At 48.5% G+C, this 25,579-nt stretch overlaps 2 protein-coding genes across 2 annotated transcripts in view; both read left to right on the forward strand.

Moving 5' to 3' along the window:
- SLC43A2 (solute carrier family 43 member 2) overlaps positions 1-1,089 on the forward strand; it is a 40,336-nt gene extending 39,247 nt beyond the window's left edge. Inside the window, exon 14 of the mRNA XM_087825976.1 lies at positions 184-1,089. Coding sequence (XP_087682102.1) covers positions 184-345 — 162 coding nt within the window. The 3' untranslated portion in view covers positions 346-1,089. The remainder of the gene's footprint in view (positions 1-183) is intronic.
- Positions 1,090-12,679: 11,590 nt separating this feature from the next.
- Positions 12,680-25,579, forward strand: part of PITPNA (phosphatidylinositol transfer protein alpha) — a 39,338-nt gene continuing 26,438 nt past the window's right edge. Inside the window, exons 1-3 of the mRNA XM_016211121.2 lie at positions 12,680-12,750; positions 16,572-16,602; positions 22,946-23,091. Of these exons, the coding sequence (XP_016066607.2) occupies positions 12,731-12,750; positions 16,572-16,602; positions 22,946-23,091 (197 nt within the window). The 5' untranslated portion in view covers positions 12,680-12,730. The remainder of the gene's footprint in view (positions 12,751-16,571; positions 16,603-22,945; positions 23,092-25,579) is intronic.

Raw genomic sequence — 25,579 nt, forward strand, 5'->3', positions numbered from 1 at the left:
CTGGAATGTGGCCCTCCTGCCTCTTGAACATCCCAGTTTCAGTTTTTCCTTTCCTGTCCTGTGACTTTCTCCCCTTTCCCAAACCTGAGTGTGAGGAAGGGTCTTAAATTGGACTCTGCAAGACCACAGCCCCCACCTGGTCCCCTGCCCCACTGATGGCAACTTTCATCCCTGCCGCCGCAGGTGAACGTGGGGCTGCTCGCCATGAGCATGCTGGGGTTCTGCCTGCCCCTCTACCTCATCTGCTACCGGCGCCAGCTGGAGAGGCAGCTGCAGCAGAAGAAGGAAGACGAGAAGCTTTTCCTCAAGCTCAACGGCTCATCCAACCAGGAGGCTTTTGTGTAATGCCCACCACCTCAAAACTATGGCCTCCTGCCCTTGCTTCAGTGACTCACCAATGTCCTCCTCCCTACCCCAGAGGACCTCCATGCACCCCCAGGAACCTCTCCTTCACCATGTTGGAGTCCATGCTCCCTCCTGGGGCTTGGTCCTGCCTTGGAGCTCTGCTGTGAAGGACAGGAGAGGGCCTGGACATGTGATTTTCCTACTGCTGGAAGCAGGGGCTGCCCAGGGCTTTGCTCTACCTTTGAGGGACCCTAGAGCCTTGAGGCTTCATGGTACGTGAAAGAGGAGCCAGGAGGACCCCTGACAGTCAGGCTGTCTCCCTCAAGTATCTGGATTCTGCCTCTTGCCAAAGCAGAGGGATCTGCCATTTACTGCATGCCCACCAATCACGCCTGCCTGAGGACAAAGGCTTGCACTGTCTGCACCCCCCTCGCCTGGCCCCTCATCTCCTCCCCTGGTCAGTCTGAGGCTGCCTAAGGAAGGAAGAACCTGCTTCCTGTTGTTGGTGCTAACTCCTTTTGTAATTCCAGCCCCCTGTGACCTGTCCATGGCCTGTCCTCTTATTAGAGGCCTTTGGAGAAGAAGTCCCCTGGCTTAAAGCCTGGGGAGGGGCTGGAGGGCTGGATGGCCACATGAGGCTCAGGAGCCAGGGACAAAGGACCTCAGAACTTAAGCGGAGAGCAAGTTTCTACTGCCACCCTTCATCCAGTCTGTGACCTGAAGGAAATTAAAGGGGTACCAACACACAGCTGTCTTTGTGGGGGTGGAAGTGAGACTGTGGCTGATAGACATGGAGGTCCAGGCCTGGTGGGGAGGTAGATATGTGAGAGGCCTAGGGGTTTGTGTATGTGTGGGTATGTACATGTGACATGTGTGAGAGGTGTGTGTGGGATGGGGGTAGGGTGTGGGCTCTGGGCATGTGCTCCAGTCAGGCCTGCAGCAGTCTCAGCACCCTAGAGCCAGCCTGGCTCATCTGGGAGCTTGTGGGAGGCTGTGGAGCTACAGCGCCCCCTGCTGGCAGACTCCTCCAGAGCCCTGGAGCTGTTTACATGGGAGAGGCCTCCCTTCCTCCGCCAGGTGGGCCTCATTTACCCACCAGGACTTGCCCCAGAAATGTGTCTGGGATTTCCTGGGAGTGCCAAGAGGGGTGGGTGGATTTTTAGGTTTATAGGGGTTTTTTTTGTTTTAAGTTTTATCAGACTTCTTTTTACAAAGCAATAAATCAAATTTCCTCCTGTTAAGGGTTGCCCCTGTTAGCATATCAGTTAAGGGCTATACATGCCTATTTTGAGCTTGAGGAGAAAAGGCAAGACAAGATTTTCTGCCACTGACCAGCCCCAGTCATACCCAGCTGCTCACAATCTCTGGATGATTGCCAAATTGGGAGGGGAAGGGCCAGGAAAAGACTCCCCCCCCCCCCGGCCACCCCTAAATTGGGTTTGTACAGACATCTTCGAAGTGGACCACCCCCTCTGCTGCTTTTCCCAGCCAAGCAGGCTAATCCTGTCTCTCTTTTATCCCCTGCTGAGATCTCCTGTCACTGGTCAACTATCCTGAGGGTTCCTCCTGAGTTCAAGACACAGGATAATCCCAGGAGAGCCTCAAGCTCAAAAAGAAAGGCAAGATGTGGTGGGGGGAATGGACAGAGAACAGAAAGGGGCATATCCAGGCCCAAATTCAAGGTTGAGCACCTTGAATACACCTAATCTTCCTAGGCTTCAGTCCACTCAAATATTTTAAAAAATTTGTTTATGACTTGGGGTGGTGGACGCATAATACAATATACAGATGATGTATTATAGAATTGTACACCTGAAACCTATATAATTTTATTAACCAATGTCACCCCAATAAATTCAATTTAAAAATATTTGTTTAAAACATATTTTAAGCCCTGACCAGGTAGCTCAGTTGGTTGGAGCATCATCCCAATATGCCAAGGTTGGGGGTTCAATCCCCAGTCAGGGCACGTACAAGAATCAATCAGTGAATGCATGGATGATGGAGCAACAAATCAGTGTTTCTCTCTCCCTCCTTTCCTCCCTCTCTCTAAAATCAGTAACTAAATACAAATTTTTAACATATATTTTTTTAAAAAGAGAATAAGATCAACATTCCCCAAACCTTTCCTCAGGACACTAGTTGTGTGAGGTTTGATGGTTATTCTAATTTTTTAAAAAGTTTTGTAGTCAAATTTGGAAAATGCTGCGTTAAAGTGAAGCATGTTTCTTTGCAGCAAGCACTTGCAACACTTTTTGGCATGCTCATGGACTTAATGGCTCTCCAAGAGGGAGTGTGGTATGCTGTGGGGGGATGGTTTTAACAATCAGAGAGTCATCCTCCGTGTGTGGCCCAGTAGAGCTCCTTGGTGCTTGTTAAACATACAGACTCCAGGTCTTGCCTCTGGCCTAGAGGGAATCTGGAGCTGATATTTTGCTAAGCACCACCTGGTGATTCTGGTGCCCCCCAAAGTTTGAGACCCAGTGGCAGAGGCGTACAGTTTGGGGAAATGTTGATTAGCAAGGGCCTTCCAGCTGGGAAAACACTGAGGTTACAGACAAGGCCTGTGCTGTCCCCAGCAGCACCGGAAGTAGGAGCTGCTGCCTCTCTCTCCCACCCACCTGCAGGGTGTGGGCACTATGTGGAAAGAAGCAGGCATTGACAAACGAGTTCAGGGTAGAAAACAGTCTACACCAACAGTGCATGGGGATTAGAGGTATGAAAATGGGAACAGGGTACCAGATGGCTAGGCTACCACCTACCCCTGCACCCCCTTGTCAGGAGCCACTCATTCTGCTCTGACTGTACAGAATTGATGGGTTATCATCACTGAATCATACAAGAGTTAAATAGATACTATCGTTTCTATTTTACAGTTTAAAAAAAATGAGGCCCGGGAGATGGACTAGTTTGCTCAAGATTAGAACCAGGACTTGTTTCTAAGTCTTAACATTATTGGAGCAACCAAAGAAAGCCCTCTACACGAGGACATTCCAACCAAAGTAGTAGCCCCAGGGGTCACCAGGCTTTGGGAGCAGGGAGCGACAGCTTGAGGAAGGGAAGCAAACCCAGGCACCACTTTCTTGGAGCCAAGAGATTCCTCTGAGAACGGGATGACTTCTACTCAGTGGAGTCATCTTGGCCCTGGAGGCAGAAGGGTTCTTGAGGGAGCAATTCTCTGGTCACCCCAACCCTTGAGGGGGAGTGCCCTGGAATGGGAAAGGTACCAGGGGCTGATCAAAGGCAGTGAGCACCAAGTGGCCATGGCCCTCCCTCTTCCCCTTTGTCCTCAGGCTTCTGGTGTGAAGGAGCCCAGACAGTGGTTTCAGTCAGTGAGGAAGGGGGCTGGGCCAGTCTCAGAAGTATTGTCAGGAACCCCTCTCCTCTCCAGTCCCCCTAGACTCAGGTCAAGGTGTTCCTTTGTTGGCTTCCTCCAGACCCTCCTGGCCTGTTCCTGCAGCTCCTGCTGCCTGGACCTGTACTAGGGCAGGTTCCAACACTCCCTCCTAACGCCACAGATAGGGTTACAGGTGCCTGTCTGTTTTGCTCCATCTCCTTTCCCCTCTAGTATCCAGTATCAACCCTCTGCTAAGCCCTCCTCACCCTCGCCCTGGGCTGTGCAGTCTGTGGAGGGCTTCACACTGCCCTGGGCCCCAAGGACACTGAGAATGGGGGACAACCAGTAATCAGGGTACGTGAGTGGGACTGTCTCAGACGGCAGCAGAAACACATTCAGCCCAGTGCAGTTTTCGATGTACTTGCATATCAGCCTGTGGGCAGAATTGGAGCCGAGATGCAAATAGGATGGGTAATGGGTGGTGGGGTCTGGCTGCGGGCATCCTATGGGGAGGGGCTCTGGCAGAGAGCTCTGAGAAATCTTCTCAACAGGACTGTTTCAGGGGCTGTTGCAGCCACAGCTCCCCCTGGAGGACAATATGATAGGTTTTCATGGGCTCTTGGGGCAGCGAGGCTCCTTATCTGTTCCAATTACCAGGGGCCCAAACCCAAGGTGGTAGCCCATTTTCCCCAAATATAGATATGAGATTATGAGGATGAGGAGTCCAGGACCCTCAAAGTGAGGGGGTTGGTTTTTTACAAGCTGCAGCCCTCCCCTGGGGTTGGGGGTCAGGGTGGGCAGGCAGGCTCTGTGAGTCCATTTGTCTGCATGTTCTAACTCACCCCGATCCCTAGAGTGAGGATAGAGCTTCCCAAATGTCATGAAGGAGAAGCAGTGTCTCCTATGGGGGTGGCCTGCTAGCATGGAGCTACCACCTGCATTCCTTGGTCTCTGGGCTGTGCAGTCTGTGGGGGGCCTGCAGGCAGCATGTCCATGCTCTGAAGTTAGTCACTTAACCTCCTGGGTGGATCCAAGATTGCACTGGGCCCCTGGCAGCTTTGGGCCCCTGTCCTTTCCCAGAGTGAGGCTCCATCTCCCTGTGCCACACATGCCACATCAGTGACCTTAGGCAAGTCTTGAGCCTCAGTTTCCTTATCTGTAAAATGGAGATAATACCCTCACTAAGAGGCTTGGTGAACACAGACGTAAAGTGTTTGCACAGTAGTATACCTGGCACTTAATAGGCACTTAACAGCCCGGCCGGGCGTGGCTCAGCGGTTGAGCATCAACCTAGGATCCAGGAGTTCGTGGTGTGATTCCCAGTCAGGGCACATGTCCGGATTTGCGGGCTCCATCCCCAGTCGGGGGCGTGCAGGAGGCGGCCGATCAATGACTCTCTCATCATTGATGTTTCTCTCTCTCTCCCTTTCCTTTCTCTGAAATCAATAAGAAATATTAAAAATTTTTTAAAAAGGCGTTTAACAAGGGACAGCACTATTTGTATGACCCTGGAAGAGTGTATATAGCACAGGAAACGAGGGTCACTCCCATTCCTCTACCCCACCAGTATAATAGGACACCTACTTTAGGCAGCTCTGACCAGGAAAGACTCCTGGCCAAGTAAAGGAAGTGGGGTCTGTTTCTGCTGATCCCACCCCTCTCAGAACCCCTCTTAAAGGAAAAAGCCTTAAGAAATTGTCCCCTTGTTCATTTTTATGTCTTTCACATTTTGGTAAGAGACTTGGCCAAAAAGCTTCTAAAGATAATCTCTAGATGATAAATATTCAGGCACTGACAGATTTATGTTGGAGAATGTGGCTCAGATCACAGCATATAGGTAGCACCTCCATCTATCTCCTTGTAAAACTGCTCGGCTGTGCCTGTCTGTGTGTGCACGTGTGCATATGTGTGTTCATACATGTGTGTGTGCATGTGTTGAGGTATGAGATGTATGAGATCATATGTCAGGTGTGAACGTGTTTAGAGGAGTATGCAGGGGCTTGTCTGTGTGCCTCTCAACCTGGATGGGGAAGAGGGAAAGGGTCTTGTCTCCCTTTCTATTGCTGGGAAAACCAAGGCAGGACCCAGCCCAGGCCCTCAGAGTTGTGCCTGAAGGATTCATCTGTTCCCTCTGTCAGTACAGTGTCACTGATGACCTGGTAGCTGACCCTAACTCTTCCTGCCCCTTTGCTGTTTCTAGCACCTGGCTTACTTCCTGGCACACAGTAAGCACTCAATAAATGTATGCTAAGAACGACAAGAACTGCTTCCTCCTCAGTTCCTGTGTCTCTTTCTCCCAAAGCTACACATTCCCTTGCCCCTGGTCTCTTGCTCAGATTCCCTATAACTTACCTGAAACATGCTCCATGGCCCCGCCCCTCCCTTGTGCTATATCCACCATGGCCCAGCTTTGCTGGTTTGGCCTCTGCACTGCCATTTGAAGAGGTGGGGAGGGGATAAGTAGGGGGCCTCTTGTGTGGGAAGACAGGGCTGCTAGTGACTTCTGGTTCTAGGGGGGGGGAGTACATCCTTGCCCTTTTTCTTTTGTCCTAAGGCAGTGGTCATGGCCATGACTGCTCCTCCTACAGAATTCCCACCAAGTGGCCACCCTCCTGCCAGGGCCCTGGTCCATGTCAGCAGGAGGGAGAGAGCAAGCGGGCCCCCCAGGAAAGCCCCAGGGAGAGCCCTACAGCCAGGGAGGGGAGGAGGCAGCCTGATTGACGCCTGGCCCTTGACCCTGCTGGGTGGAGGGGGCTTAAGGCCCAGGGGAGGGATGTTCATGGCCTTGAGGGCCATCTGGGGAAGGGATAAGCAGTGGCCCCCTGCATGGTAGCCAGGGCGGAGAGATCCTAGATGGATGTCCCACTTGTCAGGACTGAAAACTCAAAAGCTGAGGCTCTGCCACTTCCTTTGTTGTTACCTTTCATTTTCCTGTGTTTGATCGAGACATCACAAAGAAATATTTCTCTAATATAAGTAGAGCCACAGCATGAGTTCTTTGTTGCCACAGGGGCAGCTAGACCTTGACCTCTGTGCCGGGGACACATGAGGAATTGGTGGGGACTGTGGGGACCTGGAGCCTGCAGCCTCCATCTCAGGGGATAGCCTTGACACAGCTTCAATCAATTATGGCCATGTGTTGCCAGATCTTCTGGGTGTTTTTTTTAAGAGAAGCTGGAAATCCTGAATTTTATATAAAATATCACCATTTTCAAATATTGACTTAAAAAATATTTTTAAAATATCATGGCTGCTCAAATAGCTTTTAACCCTATGCTGGCCAAACACCATCAGGGGTAAAAAGAGAAGTGGAGGTAAAGTCCCTCTTCACCTCTTCTGGGTGCCCAAAGCACCTGCTGTCTATTTCCTTGATTCCAGCAGATGTTATATTTGTCTTGCATTAGATTGTGGCCCTACATGGGCTGGAACCTTTTTCTTTTTACCTGTATCTCCCCCAGCCTGGTACATAATGAATGTATTGAACCTGGCTTCTAGAGTGACCCACAGTCCCTACTTAGGGACATGGAATTGTAAGACAAAGCTCAAGGCAGAGCCAGCTCACCCTCATGGGCTAGAGTCCCTGCCTATGGCTTGCCTGGCCAACACACTCCCTTGCCTGGTGGGATGAGCCGGGCAGCCAGGGTCACGTGTTTGTTTGTGTGGTGTCTGTCCCCACTAGAACAAGTGCTCCCTGAGAGCTGGCACGTGCTCTGTCTTGGTCAGTGTGATACCAACAGTGCCTCAAATGGTGCCTGGCATGGAACAGTTGCTCAATAAATACTTAGAAGATGAAATTGAAAAAAAGAGAGACAGAAATAAAATGAAAAGCAGCTAAAACAGACTAAGACAGAAGTTGAGAGAAGAACATGCTCTCAGCAGCCAGGAGGGGACAGAGCAGAAGATGGAAACAGTGAAACACAGTCTCCCCGAGATACCCAGAGATGGGTTACAGGTGTGTCTGTGACCAAGGTGGTGATGAGGGCCAGCCAGCCAGGAGAAACAGTCCGGGGGCGGGAACCGTGAGATGTACAGACTCCAAGATGAAGGCGAGAGAGAGAGAGAGAGAGAGAGAGAGAGAGAGAGAGAGAGAGAGAGAGAGAGAGAGAGAGAGAGAGAGAGAGACGGGGGGGGGGGGGGGTGGGGGGGGGGGGGGGGGGGAGGGAGGGAGAGGGACCAAGAGTGGGGGGGAGAGAGGGAGCCAAGACAGAGCAGAGAGCAGACAGGGGAAAGGAGACAGCTGCAGAGAAGATGAAAGAAAAGAAACACAGGCTGAATATGCGTTACCCAGAATAGAGTGACAAAGACTGACCACAGGGGTGGGGAAAGACAGGAACAGGGTAAAGAGAGACAGAGATGTGAAAAGGGACCAGAGAGAGGAGAAATAACAAGAGAGAGGTTAAAGACAGAGAGATACAGGAAACAGAAAGTTATAGAGATAGAAAGGCGAGATAAAGAGAAAAGACAGAAAAACAGAGCTAGTGAGGAGAGCGAAAGAGGGAGAGAGATGGAGAGAAGCTAGAGGAGTGCAGAGGTGGGGAGGGGGAAGGAGGCGAGGAAAGGGAGACAGGAGGGACAGATCACTGTGACACTGGAGATTAACTTCTTTCTCTTCTTTTTTTTAATCCTCACCGAAGGATATTTTTTCCATTGCTTTTCAGAGAGAGTGGGGGGGGAGAAGAGAGCGAGAAACAGATGTGAGAGAGACATATTGCCTGGTTGCCTCCCGCATGCGCCCTGAACCCCGGCCAGGGGATCAAGCCTGCAACAGAGGTGCGTGCCCTTGGACAGAATCGAACCCAAGACCCTTCAGTCCACGGGCTCACGCTCCAACCACTGAGCCAAATCGGCCAGGGCCTTTCTCTCCTTTAAGCTTGGAGGATGTAGAAGTAGCTTAGAGGCAGCAATGTTCCCCCTTCCCCCAACAATAATAATATGGAAATATGCCATATACTGCACAAAATTGCTTTACATACACAGTGCCTCAAAGTAGGCACTATCATTGCCCATTTTACAAATGAAGAAGCTGAGGCACAGAGAGGTTCAGTAACTTGCACAAGGTCACACAGGTGGCAAGTGGTGGGCCTGGGACTCCAGGACCTCAGGCACCAGGGGCTCTGTTTCCCACAGGTGGGCTGTTGGCTCACAGTGGGGAATAGTTGGAGAGTGCTGTGTATGTAACTCCTTATATACAGGAGTTAGCCCTGTATATAAGGCCTAACTCCTACGCACACCTGAAGCTTGCTAGAGTAAGAGATTGTAAGAAACAGAACAACGAAAAAGAAAATGTGAGCCCTGGCAGGGTGGCTTGGTTGGTTGGAGTGTCCTCTGGTTCACCAAAAAGGTTACAGTTTCAATCCCCAGTTGGGGCTGGTACAGGGGAATTGATCAATGTTTCTCTCACATCGATATTTCTCTCTCTTCCTCCCTCTCTAAAATCAATAAACATATCCTCGGGTGGGAATTAAAAATAAATAAACAAACAAATAACTAAAGTGTGAAAAAAAATCTCACCTTGTTAAGATACTAAACTTACCTAAAAGAAACTACAAAATAATATTTTTTAGAGAATTAGGGAAATCTGAATATGAACCAAGTATGAGATATCAAGAAATTATGAATTTTGTTAAGTATGGTGGTAGCATTACAATTTTTAAGAAAACATTCATATTTCTAGAATGCACACTGAAACATGGAGGGGTAAGATGACATGACGCCTGACATTTAAAATGTTTCAGAGAAGAAAAGAGAGGTGAGAGTGGCAAAATCTCACTAACAGTTGAATCTGGATGATGAGGAGTGGAGATTCCTTAGGGCCCTCAATTGGCTGCCCCTGCCCGTGGAACAGAGCTACAGGTCTCTGGCGTGGCACTCAGGGCCCACACTCAGTCCCTCCTGTGTGGGTGCCCATCGTGTGAACCACTCATGCTCTAACCCAGTGACTTTCAGTCTGTGTGCTGCAACAATTTTTAAAACATGCAATATCTGACTGTTGAGTCAGGGGTACTGACCTCTTCCCTTAGATTGTCAAATTAAAAGATGACAACAGCCAACACAGTAATAGCTGTCCAGTGTGACCGAATCAAAATTACTGTATACCTATTTTTTTTTTTTTGTCAGATTGGCAAAAAATACATTTTTAGTGTGCCACAGAACTTTAGTAATTAGTTTATGTGTGCCATGAGATGAAAAGTTTGAAAATCACTGCTCTAACCAGAGGCTCTTCTCTGGTCTCCCCAGGCCCCAGATTCCATCCTCTAGACTCCTGCCTCTGTGCCTTTGCATATGCTAGTTTCCATCTGAAGATGCTGGTCCCTCCTTCTAGCCAAATCTGGCTCAAATTCCCCTTTGTCCTGGATGTTCCCTACACTCTCCAGCCCAGGAGGCCTCTCCTCCAATCTTCCCCAGCACTGTCCTTTGTGTCACACACATTCACCTTTATTGTAAGCTACCTCCAGTCACTACAGTTTTCTGCAAGTACCAGGCCCACTCTCCATGAGCAGCTCCAGAGCAGAAGCTGATTCTCAGGTTTTTGTTTTTTTTAATATGTCTTTATGGATTTCAGAGAGAGAAAGGGAGAGGGAGAGAGAGATAGAAACATCAATGATGAGAGTCATTGATTGGCTGCCTCCTGCACACCCCCTACTGGGGACTGAGCCCACAACCTGGGCATGTGCCCTGACCAGAATCGAACCCTGATCTCCCGGTCCATGGGTCGAGGCTCAGCCACTGAGCCATGCCAGCCGGGCAGAGCCTCAGGTATTTTGACTGTTATTTTGCTTTTTATTTCTCCCAGTGCCCAGCATAGCCTTCCAAACTCCCTTGGCTCAACTCTTAACTAAGAGCCAGCTTAGCAATAATTCCTCTAGTTATTCAGGTCTCTATCTAAGCATTGCTTCCTCTAAGAATCTTCCCTGGCCAGCCAACTAATGCACCTGCCATGGCCCACACATCAGCCTCTTCATAACATTTACCACGACTTAAAGTTAATTCTGTACTTGTTTATATTCTGTTTCCCCCCACTGAACAAGGGAAGGGTGTCATTTTTCTTGGTCACTCCTGTATCCTGCTGAGTGCCTAGAAAGGGACCTAGGACAGGGCTAGGAGCTCAGTCAATACCCATGGAGTGAATGAGTAAATGTAGTTTTTCCAACTAGACTGCAAGGTCCCAGATTGTAGGGTTTAGTTACTTCCTGGAGACAGCCAGCACAGAGCAATTATATTTACTGATATTGCTGGGGGGAAGGGCAGCTACACTGGGAGGGTCAGGGGACCAGGCTCCAGGCCACTCACTTCATCTTGGATTTTGGGTCACAGTATCTCCTCTCTTGGCCTTCTCTCACGGGGCCTGGGCTTGGATCTCTGGGGCAATCCTTGCTCCCTCTCTAGGATTAATGAATGCGTGGCCAATGGCTGCAATACTCAGGGATGTCCTGGGGCACCAGTCATGGCTTAACAGCAATACAGCCACCAGCTCCACCCTCCCTTCCCAAGTCCCTATCTTATGCAGTCCACTAACCATCACCTGGGAGCCTCTTAAGTTCACCGCTGGAGTCATTATTTCCTCCTGTACAAGTCTGCTTTTCCTGTGTTCTCCTAAAGGCTCCTAGGCCAGAAACCTCCTTCCTTTTACTGGCTCAGCCAATTAGTCAACAAGCCTTGCTGATTTTACTTCCTGAGTTGCTGTTGAATCCATCCCTTTTTCCCTCCTCTTTCCCCCCACTGTTTTTCTTAGTCCATCTTTGCCTGGATTTCTACAGAGGCCTCCTAACTGGCCTCCCTGCCTCTGCTCTGGCCCAGTCCATCCCCTCTCCACCCAGCCATCAGAGTGAGCCTTCAAACACCAAACCTGCTTAAAACCCCTAAATGCCCACCTGTGCCCTTTGGATGGACGCCAAACACCCTATCTATCATCAGCTACTAGGAGTTACATCACCTGGCCCCAACCACCCCTCCTACAGCTTCTCAGACACCCAAATTTCACGCCCAGTCACTTCTTTCAGCCCCCCAATGCACCTTTGCATTCTTTATGTAAATGCCTCCCCTCCCAACCCCCACATATCTCATCTTAGAAGCTCTTCCTCCAGGATGCCTTGGTTCACTGCATCTCCTGGTGTAACCCCAACAAACCTGTGTCTCACCTCTCACAGCCCTTTATTCATTCTAACTGCCTGGCTCCTTCTCCTCCAGCCATCCACCTACACCGCTCCCCCAAACACACCCCTTGTCCCTGAGTTCCCTAAAAGCTAGGTGGTCTTTGCCTTGTTCACGTTCTCAACAAAATCATAGGTTTTGGTACACAGCAGGCACTTAGCAAATACTAATTGGATGAATGACATTACATTAAAACTGCTGGGTGAAAATCTCAGCCCCATCACATGCTAGCTTTGGACTTGGACAAGTCTCTTAACCTCTGCCTCCTCCTATCTGTAAACAGGGACAGTAATAGTACTGTTTGGTAGCGTTGTCCTGAGGAGTCAAGCACTTAGAAGAGCAGTTGCACGTAAATTTGGCTATGGTTAATATTTTTTTGACACAGCCCTTTCCTAGATCTCAACCCACCCCACTGGGGAGGCCCAGGCATACAGGTGCATCTTCTCTGGCTGCAGAACTGTCACACCTAAGACCCTGCGCGACACCTCGACGTCGGCTCCGCCTAGCGGCGGGGTCTTGCGCACGCCTGGTGCCCATCTCGGAGGCTGACGCCGCGGCCCTTTTAAGGACGGGAGGGGACCCTCTGGAGAAGGCTCCGCCTCCGCGCTGACGTCAGTGCGCACCGCTGCGTGTGACGCTCTGGTTGCCGCAGAGACGCCCCGCCCCCGCGCGGTGCTGCGGAACCGGAGCTCCGGGCGGCGTCGGCAGCGGCGCGGGAGGCGGCGAGGCCGGGGGGCAGGAGCCGGCGCAGGGACCGCAGCGAGTGCGGCGAGACGGAGCAGACCACGACGAAGACGCACAGGCAGCCGGGCCGGGCGGGGCCACGGGGACAGAGGCCGCCGGGAAGCGGGCGGGAAGCCGGGCGGGCAGCGGGCAGCCGCCGAGCCTCGAAGCGACATGGTGCTGCTCAAGGAGTAGTGAGTGTCCGGCCGGCCGTGCGGGAGCGAGGAGGAAGGCAGGGTCGGGGTTGACGACCAGGGAGGCAGGTGGCCTGGCGGAGGGGATGCAGCGGCCAAACTGGGCCCGAGGGGATGGAGAGGGCTGAATGGGCTGTTGGGCGGCCCAGCAGGGGCTGAGGGGGACAGTGAGGGCCGGCAGGGCCTGAGGTGGGGCCAACGGGAATAGGGAGGGACCGACAACACCTGAGGTGGGGCCCAAGGGGCAGTGAGGGCTGAGTAGGCCAGAGGAGAGGCCGAGGGGACAATGCCGGCCCGACAGAGGCTGAGAAGGGGTCAAGGGGACAATGAGAGCTGGACAGGCCATGAGGGGCTGAGAGGATCGAGAGCACTGGATGAGATGTGGGGTGGCTCTGCAGAGGGGGCTGAGGGGCGGAGGCACCAGCCAGAACTGCAGGAGTGGCGGAGGGGACCTGCGGGAGAGGGAGGAGTTGTCTGAGGGGCTGAGGAACAGTTGGACAAGGGCAGGCAGGGTCGGTGAGCTAGCTAGTGGTGGGGAGGGGTTTGGGGGATGCACAGAAGATCTGAGGGGCTCAGAAGATCAGATAAGACAGCTTCAGGAATGGAGTTGAGATGATGGGGAGCAGTGCTGAGGGGAACCTGGAGAATGAATGGCTGCCTTAAGTATCAAGGGAAAGATTGTAATAAGTGGATAAAGGAAGGGGAGGAGGGAGTCAGGGCCAGGCTTGGGTGACAGAAGGGTCTGAGGACCCACCCCTAAGGTGGCATGACATGGTGCGCAAGTGCTAGGTACAGAAGAGGAGGTTTTGAGGAGAAAAGCTTAAGATGATTACTTGGGACTCAGGGACACTTGGGTAAGGAGTCCAGAAAATATTGGGCAGGGGCTGACATGATATGAGGGAGAGATGGAGAGGGCTAGGATGTTACCAGGGTAGAGAACAGTTTGGAAAGAGTGTATGTTTGTGAATAAAGAATCATTGGAGTGGGGGTGGGAATCAGGGGCAGCCTATCTCTAGGGAATTCTCAGTCTTGGTGCAAAGAAATGGGGAACTTGCTTTGAGGAACTGAAGAGGTTGCCATAAGGCCATTAATTGGAAAGAGACAGTGCAGGGTGAGGGAGTTCTTGAGGGGCGGAAACTAGTGACTTCTGGGAGGAGCTGCAGGGTGATGGACTTGCTCCTGAAGTCCAGGGGATTGGATGACAGGTGGGGATGTTTGGATTGCTAAATTTTTCAAATGTGAGATGACCCATCCCTGAAGTTCATGGTTCCAAGAAAACATCTCAGTACTATTTTTTTTTTGCTTTTCAAAGAGGAGAGATTGGATTTATGTGTGTGGCATTTACAGTAACACTGTGCTTCCCTGTATGGGAGGGCAAGTGGACAGTATTGGGCCAGAAACCCAGGAATTCTGAAAGTGAGAGATGTCCAAGTAGAGAGCAACTCGTGGAACTCACTTGGTAGCCAGACAAGTGTGTGGAGGACTGTTTCCATTTTGTCAGTGAAGGCACTTTTCCCCATCTGACTTGCTCCTTGGAGGTGTTTAGGGCATTTAGGACATAGTATAGAGCTTTGGATAGCAAAGGATGCAGAAACTCAGGTGTCATCCCAGCTAAAGAGTATTATTTTTAAGCCCTTTACGTTAATTTCTTGATATCCAGTCTGTTGTTGATTCAGCCAGAGCTCAGAGCTTTATGTGGTGAGGAGAAAGAACCTTAGGATGCTAACAGGAAGAGAGCATGGTGCACTTTCGATTCTTGACTGTCCAGAAAACAGGCTTTTCCCATTCTCCTGAACCTTTTTTCTATTCCCAGATGAATCTGAGAATCTGTAGAAACCTGTAGTTTTGTAAAGAAGGTCAGGCAGGGAAGGGAAGGGCCCTTCAAAAGAGATCTGAATGAGTTTTGAAGAGAGGTCCTCCCTTTCCATTCTTTGTTCTCCTCCCCTTGAAGCCTGCTAGGGAAAGGTCCAAGGTGCCAGGCATGCAGAGCCTACCTGGCATGTGCGTTTCTTTCCTGCCTGACTTGTGCCCTGTGCGTGCTCAAGCATGTGTGTGTATCCCTGGGCGGGGGACACGGAGGGGGGCATCTGAGACACTTGGCTGTGGCTGCAGCACTGCAGCTCTGGGAAGGGTGTGAGTGAAGGTCACACTGAAGTGAGCACAGCTCCAGTCTCAACCCAGCACTCCCTCTGTGGCGCTATCCTTTGGAATTGCACTCTTGCTGCTGGAGTGGTTTTGCTCCCAATGAGCCAGGGAGAAATGTCCCGTTGTGCAACTGTAATGTAAACAGCCTCAGAGCATCCTGTCAGGAACTGGATGATGCCCTTCTCTTTTTTGGGTGTTGGGGGAGACTTGGTGTCCATTCAGGGTCTGAAGGTTGTCCCTGTTGATTTTTCTGATACTTCCTCTAACAGCATTCTCCTTGATTTGATTTCTGCAAATTCTTGGATGTGATTTTTTAATGCTGTTCTTGAAGATTATTTTCTAGGAAGTTTCTACTGAGTGTGCTGAAATTGTGGCCTCCAAGTTGGAAATATTTTTTTGCTTGAGGGGGCCAAGTTCCTTTTTCTAGTGGGAGGAGAGTGTTAGAGGCAGCATCCAGTAACCTCAGGATTTATGTTATTTGAGTCATTTTGGATGAGGGGAGTTAGCAGGAAGTAAAGACTTGGAACCCATTTTGTTTTTCCTGCTACTTTTCTGCCTGGTACTTTGCCTGTAGTGTGATGTTTTTCTCAGACCCCTCTGTGTGTTTCTTGCTACCTGGTAGACCTTTGTGGAACTAGAAAATAGTGAGCGGACTATTTACCAGTCTGGAGCAAGGATCCCGATTGGTGGAACCACTGCACAGGACAGAGGGTATAGCAGCTCATGCTTCACCAAGCACGCAGGATACAGGAGTCTCCAGGGGAGGTTCCAGCTAGGGTCTGGGAACTGATATGTCAGCTTGGAAGCTGGCTTGATTTGTATGAATACACCCAAGCTTTTTTATATCAGCCCTCTGACCTCACAGCTTTGAAATAGGGGTTGTCTCTTGCTCTGCATGACAAATGAAAGCCACCCGGAGGAGTGTTGCTAACCATCTCACCTATGTGAGGTTCTGACCAGTGTGGGGACTTTGCAGGCCATGGCTTCTCTTTCAGGTTTTTGGTGGTACCTTCAATGATCAGTGGTCATTGAAATGGAGAAGGAAAAGACAGTGATCAGTTGGGGTGCCTTTTGGACAGCTTCCAGTGGGTCAGGACACAAGTTGGGTGTCCCCTCTCTTGGCGGCATTGTGGTAGTAGCTTGTATTGTAATATCCTGTCCCAGGGCAGAGATGGTTGGTGCATGCTCTTAGAGTGATTCAGCCTCCAAGGAACTTGGCCCCTTCCTAGCCTTTCACCTTGAGGGTTGAGTCTACAGAGATGTGAATCCTCAGGGCCTGATTCTTTGGGTCTGAATCCTCATCTTCACTTCAGAGTTCACAGGGGTAGGTCCTCCTGTGTTAACCTCTCTGTTTTACTAGACTCATTGGCGAGTTTTGTTGGGGAGATTAATGGAGGAGAGGGAGAATGCAGTTCCAAACGTGAGTCAGAAGCCTGCCTGGGAAGTAGCTGGTTGGGGGACAGGTTTGCTCTGAATCACAGGGCTCTAAATGGGATACGAGAAGGGCACACAGTGTCTTAGCCTTGAAGCACTTGGGGCCATTCTCTGCTGGTTTTCTGACAGTTAAATGTAGTGTCATGTGCAAAAAATGTTTAACACTATTCTAAGATGATACTTTAAGAGCCTTGTGCAGGTTTCAGAGCCTCAAGTTGTTATTGTTTTTCCCTCTCTTGTAGTCGAGTCGTCCTGCCTGTGTCTGTAGATGAGGTAAGTCCTTCTTCATTTTATCCATAGTTGTATATAATTGCTCCAAGTGGTCCAAACTCTTTGTATGGTTTTCTTCTTGTTTGTTCTAACAAAGAGATAATTGATACTCAATGTGAATTTTTCCTGGTACTACTTTCAGTTGAAGGAAGGCACTTATTACTATTTTTTAATTTAATTCTTTTGAGGATAGGAAAAGAAGTGGGTGTGTTTTTAAATTTTATTTTCCAATTACAATTTATATTCAATATTATTTTGCATAGTGGTTAAACAGTTATATTCTTTAAAAGTGTTCCCCTCAGCCCAGCCAGCTTGGCTCAGAGGTTGAGCATCAACCTATGGTCTAGGACATGGAGGTTTAATTCCCCATTAGGGCACATGCCCAGGTTGCAGTCTTGATCCCCAGTAGGAGGTGTGCAGGAGGCAGCCTATCAGTGACTCTCATCATTGATGTTTCTCTCTCTCTCTCTCTCTCCCCCTCTCCCTTCTCTCCCTGAAATCAATAAAAACATATATATATAAATAAGTGTTCCCCCCAGCATTTCCAGTACCCACCTGGCACCATACATAGTCATTACAGTCTTATTGACTGTATTCCCTATGTTCTACTTATATCCCCATAACTATTTTGTAACTACCAATTTCTACTTTTTTTTTTTTTTAATATGTGTTTATTGATTTCAGAGAGAGGAAGGGAGAGAAAGAGAGAGATAGAAACATCAATGATGAGAGAGTCATTGATCCGCTGCTTCCTGCACCTCCCCCCCGGGGATCAAGCCCACAACCCCGGCATGTGCCCTGACCGGGAATCAGAACCGCGATCTCCTGGACCATAGGTCGATGCTCAACCACTGAGCCATGCTGGCAGGGCCCAATTTCTACTTCTTAATCCCGTCACCTTTTTCACCCAGTCTCCCAACCACCCTCCCCTCTGACTATCATCAGTCTCTTCTCTGTATTTTGAGTCTGTTTCAATTTTGTTTGTTCATTTATTTTGTTCTTCAGATTCCATGTGTGACATTATATGGTATTTGTCTTTCTCTAACTGATTTGTTTCACTTAGCATAATATTCTTTAGGTCCATCCATGTTGTCGCAAGTGGTAAGATCTCATTCTTTTTTATGGCTGAATTATATTCCATTGTGTGTATGTAGGTACCACAACTTTTTTATCCAGTCATCTATTGATGGGCACTTGGGTTGCATCCATGTCTTGGCTATTATAAATAATGCTGCAGTGAACATAGGGGTGCATATATTTTTTCAATTTAGTGGTTTGGGTTTCTTCAGATATATACCCACAAATGGAATCACTAGGTCATGAAGCAGTTCCTTCTTTTTTTTTTTTTTTTTTTTTTTAATATATCTTTATTGATTTCAGAGAGAGGAAAGGAGAGGGAGAGAGAGAAAAACATCAATGATGAGAGTCATTGATCAAGCCCGCAACTGGGCATGTGCCCTGATCAGGAATCGAACCCCGATTGCCTGGATCCTAGGTTGACGCTCAACCGCTGAGCCACGGCCAGCCGGGCAGCAGTTCCATTTTTAATCTTTTTTTTTTTTTTTTTTTTTTAATGTATCTTTATTGATTTCAGAGAGAGGAAGGGAGAGGGAGAGGGAGGGATAGAAACATCAATGATGAGAGAGTCACTGATCGGCTATGAGCCCGCAACCTGGTCATGTGCCCCAACCAGGAATCGAACCCCGATCGCCTGGATCCTAGGTTGACGCTCAACCACTGAGCCACACCTGGCTGGGCCCATTTTTAATCTTTTGAGGACCCTCTATTCTGTTTTCCATAGTGGCTGCTGCAATCTGCATTCCAACCAACAGAGAAGGCACTTACTTTGTATACCTGGGCAACTGTGAACAACCTGCCTCAAGTTGTTGGCATGTTAGTTGACTGAATAGAGACTAAATCAGCCCCCTTTACCTGCTCAGACTATGCCTATTCGGGGGGGGACATGTTATTGAGGGAATTGAGTGTGTGCATTTCTGGGACCTCCACGACTTGACTGGGAAGTGTGTGTGGCTCTTTCTGGTTGTGCAACAAACCAGCAGGGCAGGAAATCTCTGAGGTCCTCCCTAGCTACATTCTAGGTGAGTGCTGGGAAGACAAAGGCCCAGAACCCTCCTTTTACGGAAGGCAGGGAATAGCAAATGGGCTTGGCTTGCCCTCTGTCCTTTTATGGTTCTTGGACCTGTCATCTCTGTGTATGGGGATCTGGCAGGATTTGCCACAAGAAAGTTTATAGGCCATGCTGACTCAGAGTTGGTCTCTTGGATAGCAAAGAACTGTCACAGAGCCTCCTTGTCCCACCCTTTCTCTGAAGTTCCTCCACTTTTCTCTCCTGGCACAGCTTTCTTTTTTGCTTCCTTCAGAATCCATAGCCCTCCCTCCACCCCCACTTTCAGTTAAGCTCAAGTTTGGGTGAAGTTTGTCAGCCAGTATAGTGCCTTCAGTCATTCTCTCTCCTGCAGTGTCAGCCTGAAGCTCCTGTGATAACTTCCAATCTGTTCCAGATATGAAATGAACGTTTGAAAAATGAAATCAAGCCAACAGAGCCCACAGCACATTTTAGATGAGACAAATAACCAAGCTTCTTGACTCCCTCAAAAGTGATGGGCAGGTATTAGCCTCCTAGAGGATTGTCTACAGTGGTAGGCTGCATGTCTGATGAAAGCTACGGAGACCTGGGGCAGGGAGCCAGAAATGGACCTTGAACATGATCTGGGAGTTCTGGGAAAGGAAAAGAGAAACAAGACTGTGGAAGCTGGGGAAAGAGGGTGGTGGAAAAATACTGTAATCCCTGGAGGCACCTGAGATGTACTTAGGGCTTGGGAACCATGTGCTCGGGCTAACAGGCATTGGCTTGGGGGACCCTGTTAAGCCACTTTGGGGGCCATGCTGTTTTTGTAAAAAGTAGCAAGTGATGATTTTCCCAACCAGGAGGCCAAGCAGGAAGGCCCAGCACGTCTCTTGCGCTGAAACTCAGGTCCGATGACTCCCTCTCTGCTCTGCAGCATGATCCCTATCCCCCATACAGGAAGATATCCCCAGAAACTTGAGAGTACCTCAGTGGCATTTAGGGGTGTAATGGGTCTTTTCACAGGGAGTTTCTTGATGGAACGAAGGATGGGGATGTCTCTAAGAAGTGTGGCAGACCCAGGAGGGCCAGCACCTGTCTAGGGCACTTGCTGCTCTGCAGTAAGGTTGGAGGGGACAGAACACTACTTGCTTATAGCAGGCCAAGAATTGAGAGAAAGGGGAACTCTGAGAGTGTCTGTGATTAGAGGTTTTAGCTTGTGGCTTTTTTGCAGCACTGAGGAAGTGATGGGGCAGGTGAGCCGAGCTGAAAGTCTAAACAGGAACTGGGGAAGTAAATGCTGATTATGATTCATCTGTTTGCCTGGTGATGGTCAACCTGTTCTCAGCTAGAAACTGCTGCTGAGAAAGCAGTGGATGGCCTAGGGTTGAAGCAGGAGGTATTTTTTTTTTTTAATGTTTTTATTGATTTCAGAGAGGGAGAGAAAGTAGAAACATCAATAATGAGAGAGAATCATTGATCAGCTACCTCCTGCACACCCCCTGCTGGGGATTGAGCCTGCAACCTGGGCATGTGCCTTGACTGGGAATCGAACCATGACCTCCTTGTTCATGGGTTGACGCTCAACCACTGAGCCATACTGCTGGGCAGTTGTTGTTCTTTTGATAGCTTGAACCTTAGTTCCAGAAGATCAGAAACTCTTGACTGGGAGGTCAAAGAGGAAACAAGTAATGATCAACCTTCTCAGAATCTTTATCAATAACCCCATCCTGACATGGTTCCCATGGGAACAGCCTAGTGTTGTGTGACTAATAGATTTACTTCCTGATTGGAGACTATGATTTGAGGCCCTCAGAACTTTCTGATGTACGGGCAAAAGAAGAAAAAGAGAAGAGAAAACCGTGTCTTTATAACCATTCTGATGGTCCTGTTTTGGGATGGAATTAGCTTCTGGCTGGTCAGACCCTTTGGCCTAACACTGTGCAGGGTTTCTCTGCATTCTGCAGCAAAGCAAGAAAACTCAGGCTTTTTGACATGGGTGTGTCCACCAGTGGTTCCTGACTCAGGGCTGCCCACCCTCTACAGTGGGCAGGGTTGTCTTACTTCTTGTTTCCAGAGATGCATGGCACTATTCCCCTATGGTAACTGGCCTGACAGAGCCTTGTGGGTGGGACCAGCAGCTGTGCTGGTTCGTTTAGTGTCAGTATTTTAGGCCCACCCACAACATCTTCCTGGGGTTCTACTCCCAGATTGCCAAAGTGGTGGAGTCTCTTGTTTTTCTTAGCTGAGTGTCTTAGTTCTTTGGGACAAGGGAACAAATCTCAAAGGCAGGGAGCAATGTCCTAGGCCTGAGGCAGCTGGAATCCCAGTCTCCTCAAGGCTCTTTATCTGATGTAATGGGCTCACCCCTTTACCCCATTTGAGTCTGGCTGCTTTCTGCTTTCCCAGGGTGTGGAGCCGCTTTGCCAAAGGGAACCCTTGGGCATGGAAAGTGTCCCTCACTTGTAGCTTGTGGAGGCCAGTTTTACTTACTCCTTTGGATTAGCAAAACTGCCTTCACTTGTCTCATTGGGATTAAAGGATCAGAGTGTCAAGGGAGATTAAAGGGGGAAGATGCCAGTCTAACAGACTGATCTTCTTAGAGCCTGCCCTCTGATTCCTGCAGCTGAAGAACTAATGAAGGGGATTAGTCTCTACTTGGAGCCCCTCCCCAAGCAGTACCACCAGCCAGCAATGCATTTCCTGCCACCAGGCCTTTTCCTGAGCCTGCCCTTTAGGATTGCTGAGTCAGTAGTTAGATGTTCTTATGACTCTTCTCTGAACAGAATTACTGCTCCTTCTTAGGAACCCCTGGCTCAGCCAAACCCTGACCCACTTGATAGGGGTTTTCATGTGTGCCTCAGCTAGGAGGTGGCCTTGGAAAGGCACAGGGACAGCTTAGGGTTCCATGGGGGCATTGAAGCAAGACTGATGTTGCTCTTGATTAGCAAAGGTAACTGGATGTCACCCCAGTGCTCCTCTTCATGGGATTAACTGAGCCTTGGTTGCTTGCCTGGGCCTTTCCTTTATGTACTGGGTTTTTGCTTTGGGAGTTAGGGCTCTTACAGCTTTGTGGTGAATGATGAATTGTCCTTGTCTGCTGCTTTGCCTTCCGGACTTTGCCCAGAAATTTCCCTGTGGTGCTTAGGAAGCTGCCTGGTCAAGTAAGCATCCAAATGTGAGGGGAAATAGCCCTGGAAGCTGCCTCTGCTCCTTGCTTTTGCAGGCAGTGGTTTAAATGACAGTTGTCCAGAAGCACAGCCTCTCTGTTTTAATCTAAAAGGGAAAAAAATGCTCTCATCTTCTACTCCTGGGAGTACCAGTAGCTTGGGGAGGGGGCACAGAGGGCAAGGAAAACCTTTATCTCCCCCCACAATATGTTGGGTAATCAAATACCTTTTTCTCATACTTCTTAAATTGTGCCTGGCTGGCACTGCACTGACAGGCAGGATGCATCCTGTGGTATAGATGTAACTTCCTGCATTAAATGCTCCTGTTCATTCTCTTTTCACCTTGTTTTTCCATCCAGACAGCTTCCTTCAGAGAGAAGGGAGCAAAAGGGCCAGGCCTGGGCACTGCCCAGGTCATTGGCCCTAACACTGAGTTGTCCAGAGGGTTCAGAGGAGGCCAGTGATCTTGACTGGTGACTTGATAGGGTGGCATGTGACCCAAATAAAGGAAAACTAGGCTTTTGCCATCTAGTAAGTGCCAACACAGAGGGTGTACCCAGCCAGCACAGACAGTGGGATAGGAATCTGTGCCATCTAATATGGGAAGCAGGGCACTTGCTTCAGCCCCATCAGGAATCTGGAAAGTATCTGGAGTTGTGGTTGCCTGCAAACTGTTTCCTGAGCTGCTGGCAGGGTGAGGAGGGGGCCACCATTGGAGAAAGAAGTCACGTCTTAGGATCTGTTTAAATGAATGGAATAAATAAACTTCTAGCAACTACCCCAGATCTTGTTTTGAGGTCTAATAGTAGGGCAAAAGCTACCTTGGATTCTATAGTCTGTTTTCTGGATGGTGGTGTGAAAATGGGAAGGATGAAATGAAACACATCTGAAGGCTAAAGAGATGCCATGCGGCAGCATTCTCAGTTGCTTTGGGTGGATTTGGGCAAGGCCCTGTGTGAAACTTCAGAATGAGTTCTTAAATGAGGGGACCCCAGAGTGAACTAATTGGACAGTTACTGGCATCTGGCCCATGTGTAACTGTTTAGAAGATTCTGCATTGACAATAACTCCCATCTCTCTGTTCCTTTAGTATCAGGTGGGACAGCTGTATTCTGTGGCTGAGGCCAGCAAAAATGAAACTGGTGGTGGTGAAGGCGTGGAGGTCCTGGTGAATGAACCCTATGAGAAGGACGGTGAGAAAGGCCAGTACACACACAAGATCTACCACTTACAGAGGTATGCGGCTGTGCAGCAGAGCCTAAAGATGGCCTGGTTTTGAAGTAGAGATAATGGATAATTGGGGGTTTCCAGGTTATTAGCTGGTTGCTCAGCTTGCTTCACTTGTGAGAGTGGGTGTAGGTGGTAGTACTTCTTTGTTCATTTAAAGGTTTGGAAGGCTGTTTTTTGTTTTGCTTTTTATTTATTTTTAAAAAATAAAAGTATTACTTGTCCCACCAGGCTTCCAGTCCCCAGAAGTGATAATGTTTAGTTTCTTGTGGGCCCTTCCCACAGTAATACTTATTGTCTGTGAGTATAGGGTGTGTGTGTGTGTGTGTGTGTGTGTGTGTGTGTGTGTGTGTGTGTGTGTGTGTGTGTGTGTGTGTGTAAACGGGTGTTCATTTCCTTTATTGTTATCTTAGCATAGATAGGATCATACTATACATATTATTCTTGACTTTGCTCGTTTGTTAACTTATGATATCATAGCTTTCTTTCAGTCAGCATATTTGGCCTCATTCTCTTGAAGTACACATAGTATTATTTGGTACAGATGTGCTGTAAATTGTTTCACCTGTCCTCTCTTGATGTATGTTTATAGTCATTTCCAGATGTTTATATACAGTGCTCCAGTAAAACTCTTGTACAAATCTTTTGATGTACTTGTGTGTGTAAATCTATAGTAAATGTACCTAAAAGTGGGATTGCTGAGTCAGGTAGTATTTTAAATTCGGACATTTTGAAATCAGCTGCCAGAAAATTTTTGATGCCTCTCTTTGGATCAAAGACATAAATATTTAAATATTTGAACTGATTTGTGTACTAAAATCCATAGCAAACCACACAAGTTTACTGAATCCCTAACCAAAACAGTAATACAGGGTATTACTGTGGCAAAGTAGGTTTACAGTTGTAAGTACGTGAAACACAGAATTTATTCTTTTAAAAAAATATTTGTTTTTATTGATTTTAGAGAGAGAGGAAGGGAGAGGGAGAGAGTGAGAAACATCAGTTGGCTGCCTCCTGTACACCCTCTACTAGAGATCGAGCCCAAAACCTGGGCATGTGCCCTGACCAGGAATTGAACTGGCAATCTCTCGGTGCACAGGACGACACTCAACCAACTGAGCCACACCAGCCAGGGCCACAGAGTTTATTCTTGTATTATTATTAATAATTGCATTATTTTCTATATGAACAATGGTAAACCTACTTTTGCCATACCCTATATTTCAGCAAACATTGAGCTGACCCAAAGAGTGTTGAAAATAATAGCAAACATGTACTAGCTTGAATGGAATTGAACCAAGCAAGTTTTAGAAACTATTCAGAACTGGAAAAAATAAACCTGAATGATTTTTAAAATATACATATCACAAAATTTACCATTTTTACCATTTTTAAGTGTATAGTTCAGTGGTATCAAGTACATCCACAGTGCTGTGCAACTTACACCTGAATCTTAATTTCTAGTCACCAGACTGAACTAAAACCAATTTCATCTTCATTGGGTAAAATCCCTGATTTAATGTAGTCTGCTGCTCTGCAGATGTAAAAGTGCTAGCCCAGAGGGGGCCAGGATTTTGTGAGTGCTGGAGCCAGGAGGAAAACAACACTGTGAAGTGGGGGGGGGGGGGGTCTGTGTTCTTATTTCCTTGCCAGTGTTCTTTTTCCTCCGTGCCTCCTCTTCATCTCCTCCTTCCCTACGCTCAGTTGACTGCTCACCTATCCTTAGTGAGCCATTGACAGTTAATTAAAATAAGGCTCCAGATGTATGTCAACTATAATTGAAAAATAAATTTTAAAAAATGTTTTAAGGCTCAAGTTATGTCTTACCCATAGTTGCATTTGTATTTTTAAAAGAGGATTTTGGAGAGATAGTGAGGTTGATAGAAGGGGACAGTTGGTTCCTTAACTCAGCCGGTCCAACCAAAGTTGCAGAGAGGAGGTCTGTAGGGCCTGTCTTACCCTCTTCCTTACAAGAGAGGGTATAGACTTTGAGCTGCTATCACTATTTCCTTAACTCCAAACACACAGCTGCAAAAAAAATTTTGAAGTGCTGAATGCCACAACCACCGCTCCTCATGAGGACCAAAGCCTTCCCACCAGCCGTCTAGCTCCCTGGTCAGGAACAGGGCTTCACCAGCCTCTTCCTCGTCCCTTGTATCTAACCAGGTTCTGTTGACTCTATCTCCTTAGCACCTCCAACTTTTCCATTTCTTTCCATCATCTCTTGCCTCGATTACTATAGTAGCTTCTAACTGATCACCTAGCTTTCCATTTCTCCACACAGCTTCAGGTGTTCTTTCTAGAAGAGGGATCTGGTGTTCCCCAGCTTAAAAAGCTGTAGATGGCTTCCCTTTGCCCTCAGGATAAAGTCCAGACTCTGTGATGTAACTTACAAGATCTTTTACGACCCAGCCTCTGCAGGTTCTCTTGTATTCTCTACCTCATCCCTTACACCAGCTACTCTGAACTTCTCTCTTCCCCTGACTGTCTCCCTTAC

The sequence above is a fragment of the Miniopterus natalensis genome, chromosome 17 (assembly GCF_054644295.1).
Source record: "Miniopterus natalensis isolate mMinNat1 chromosome 17, mMinNat1.hap1, whole genome shotgun sequence".
NCBI lineage: Eukaryota > Metazoa > Chordata > Mammalia > Chiroptera > Miniopteridae > Miniopterus > Miniopterus natalensis.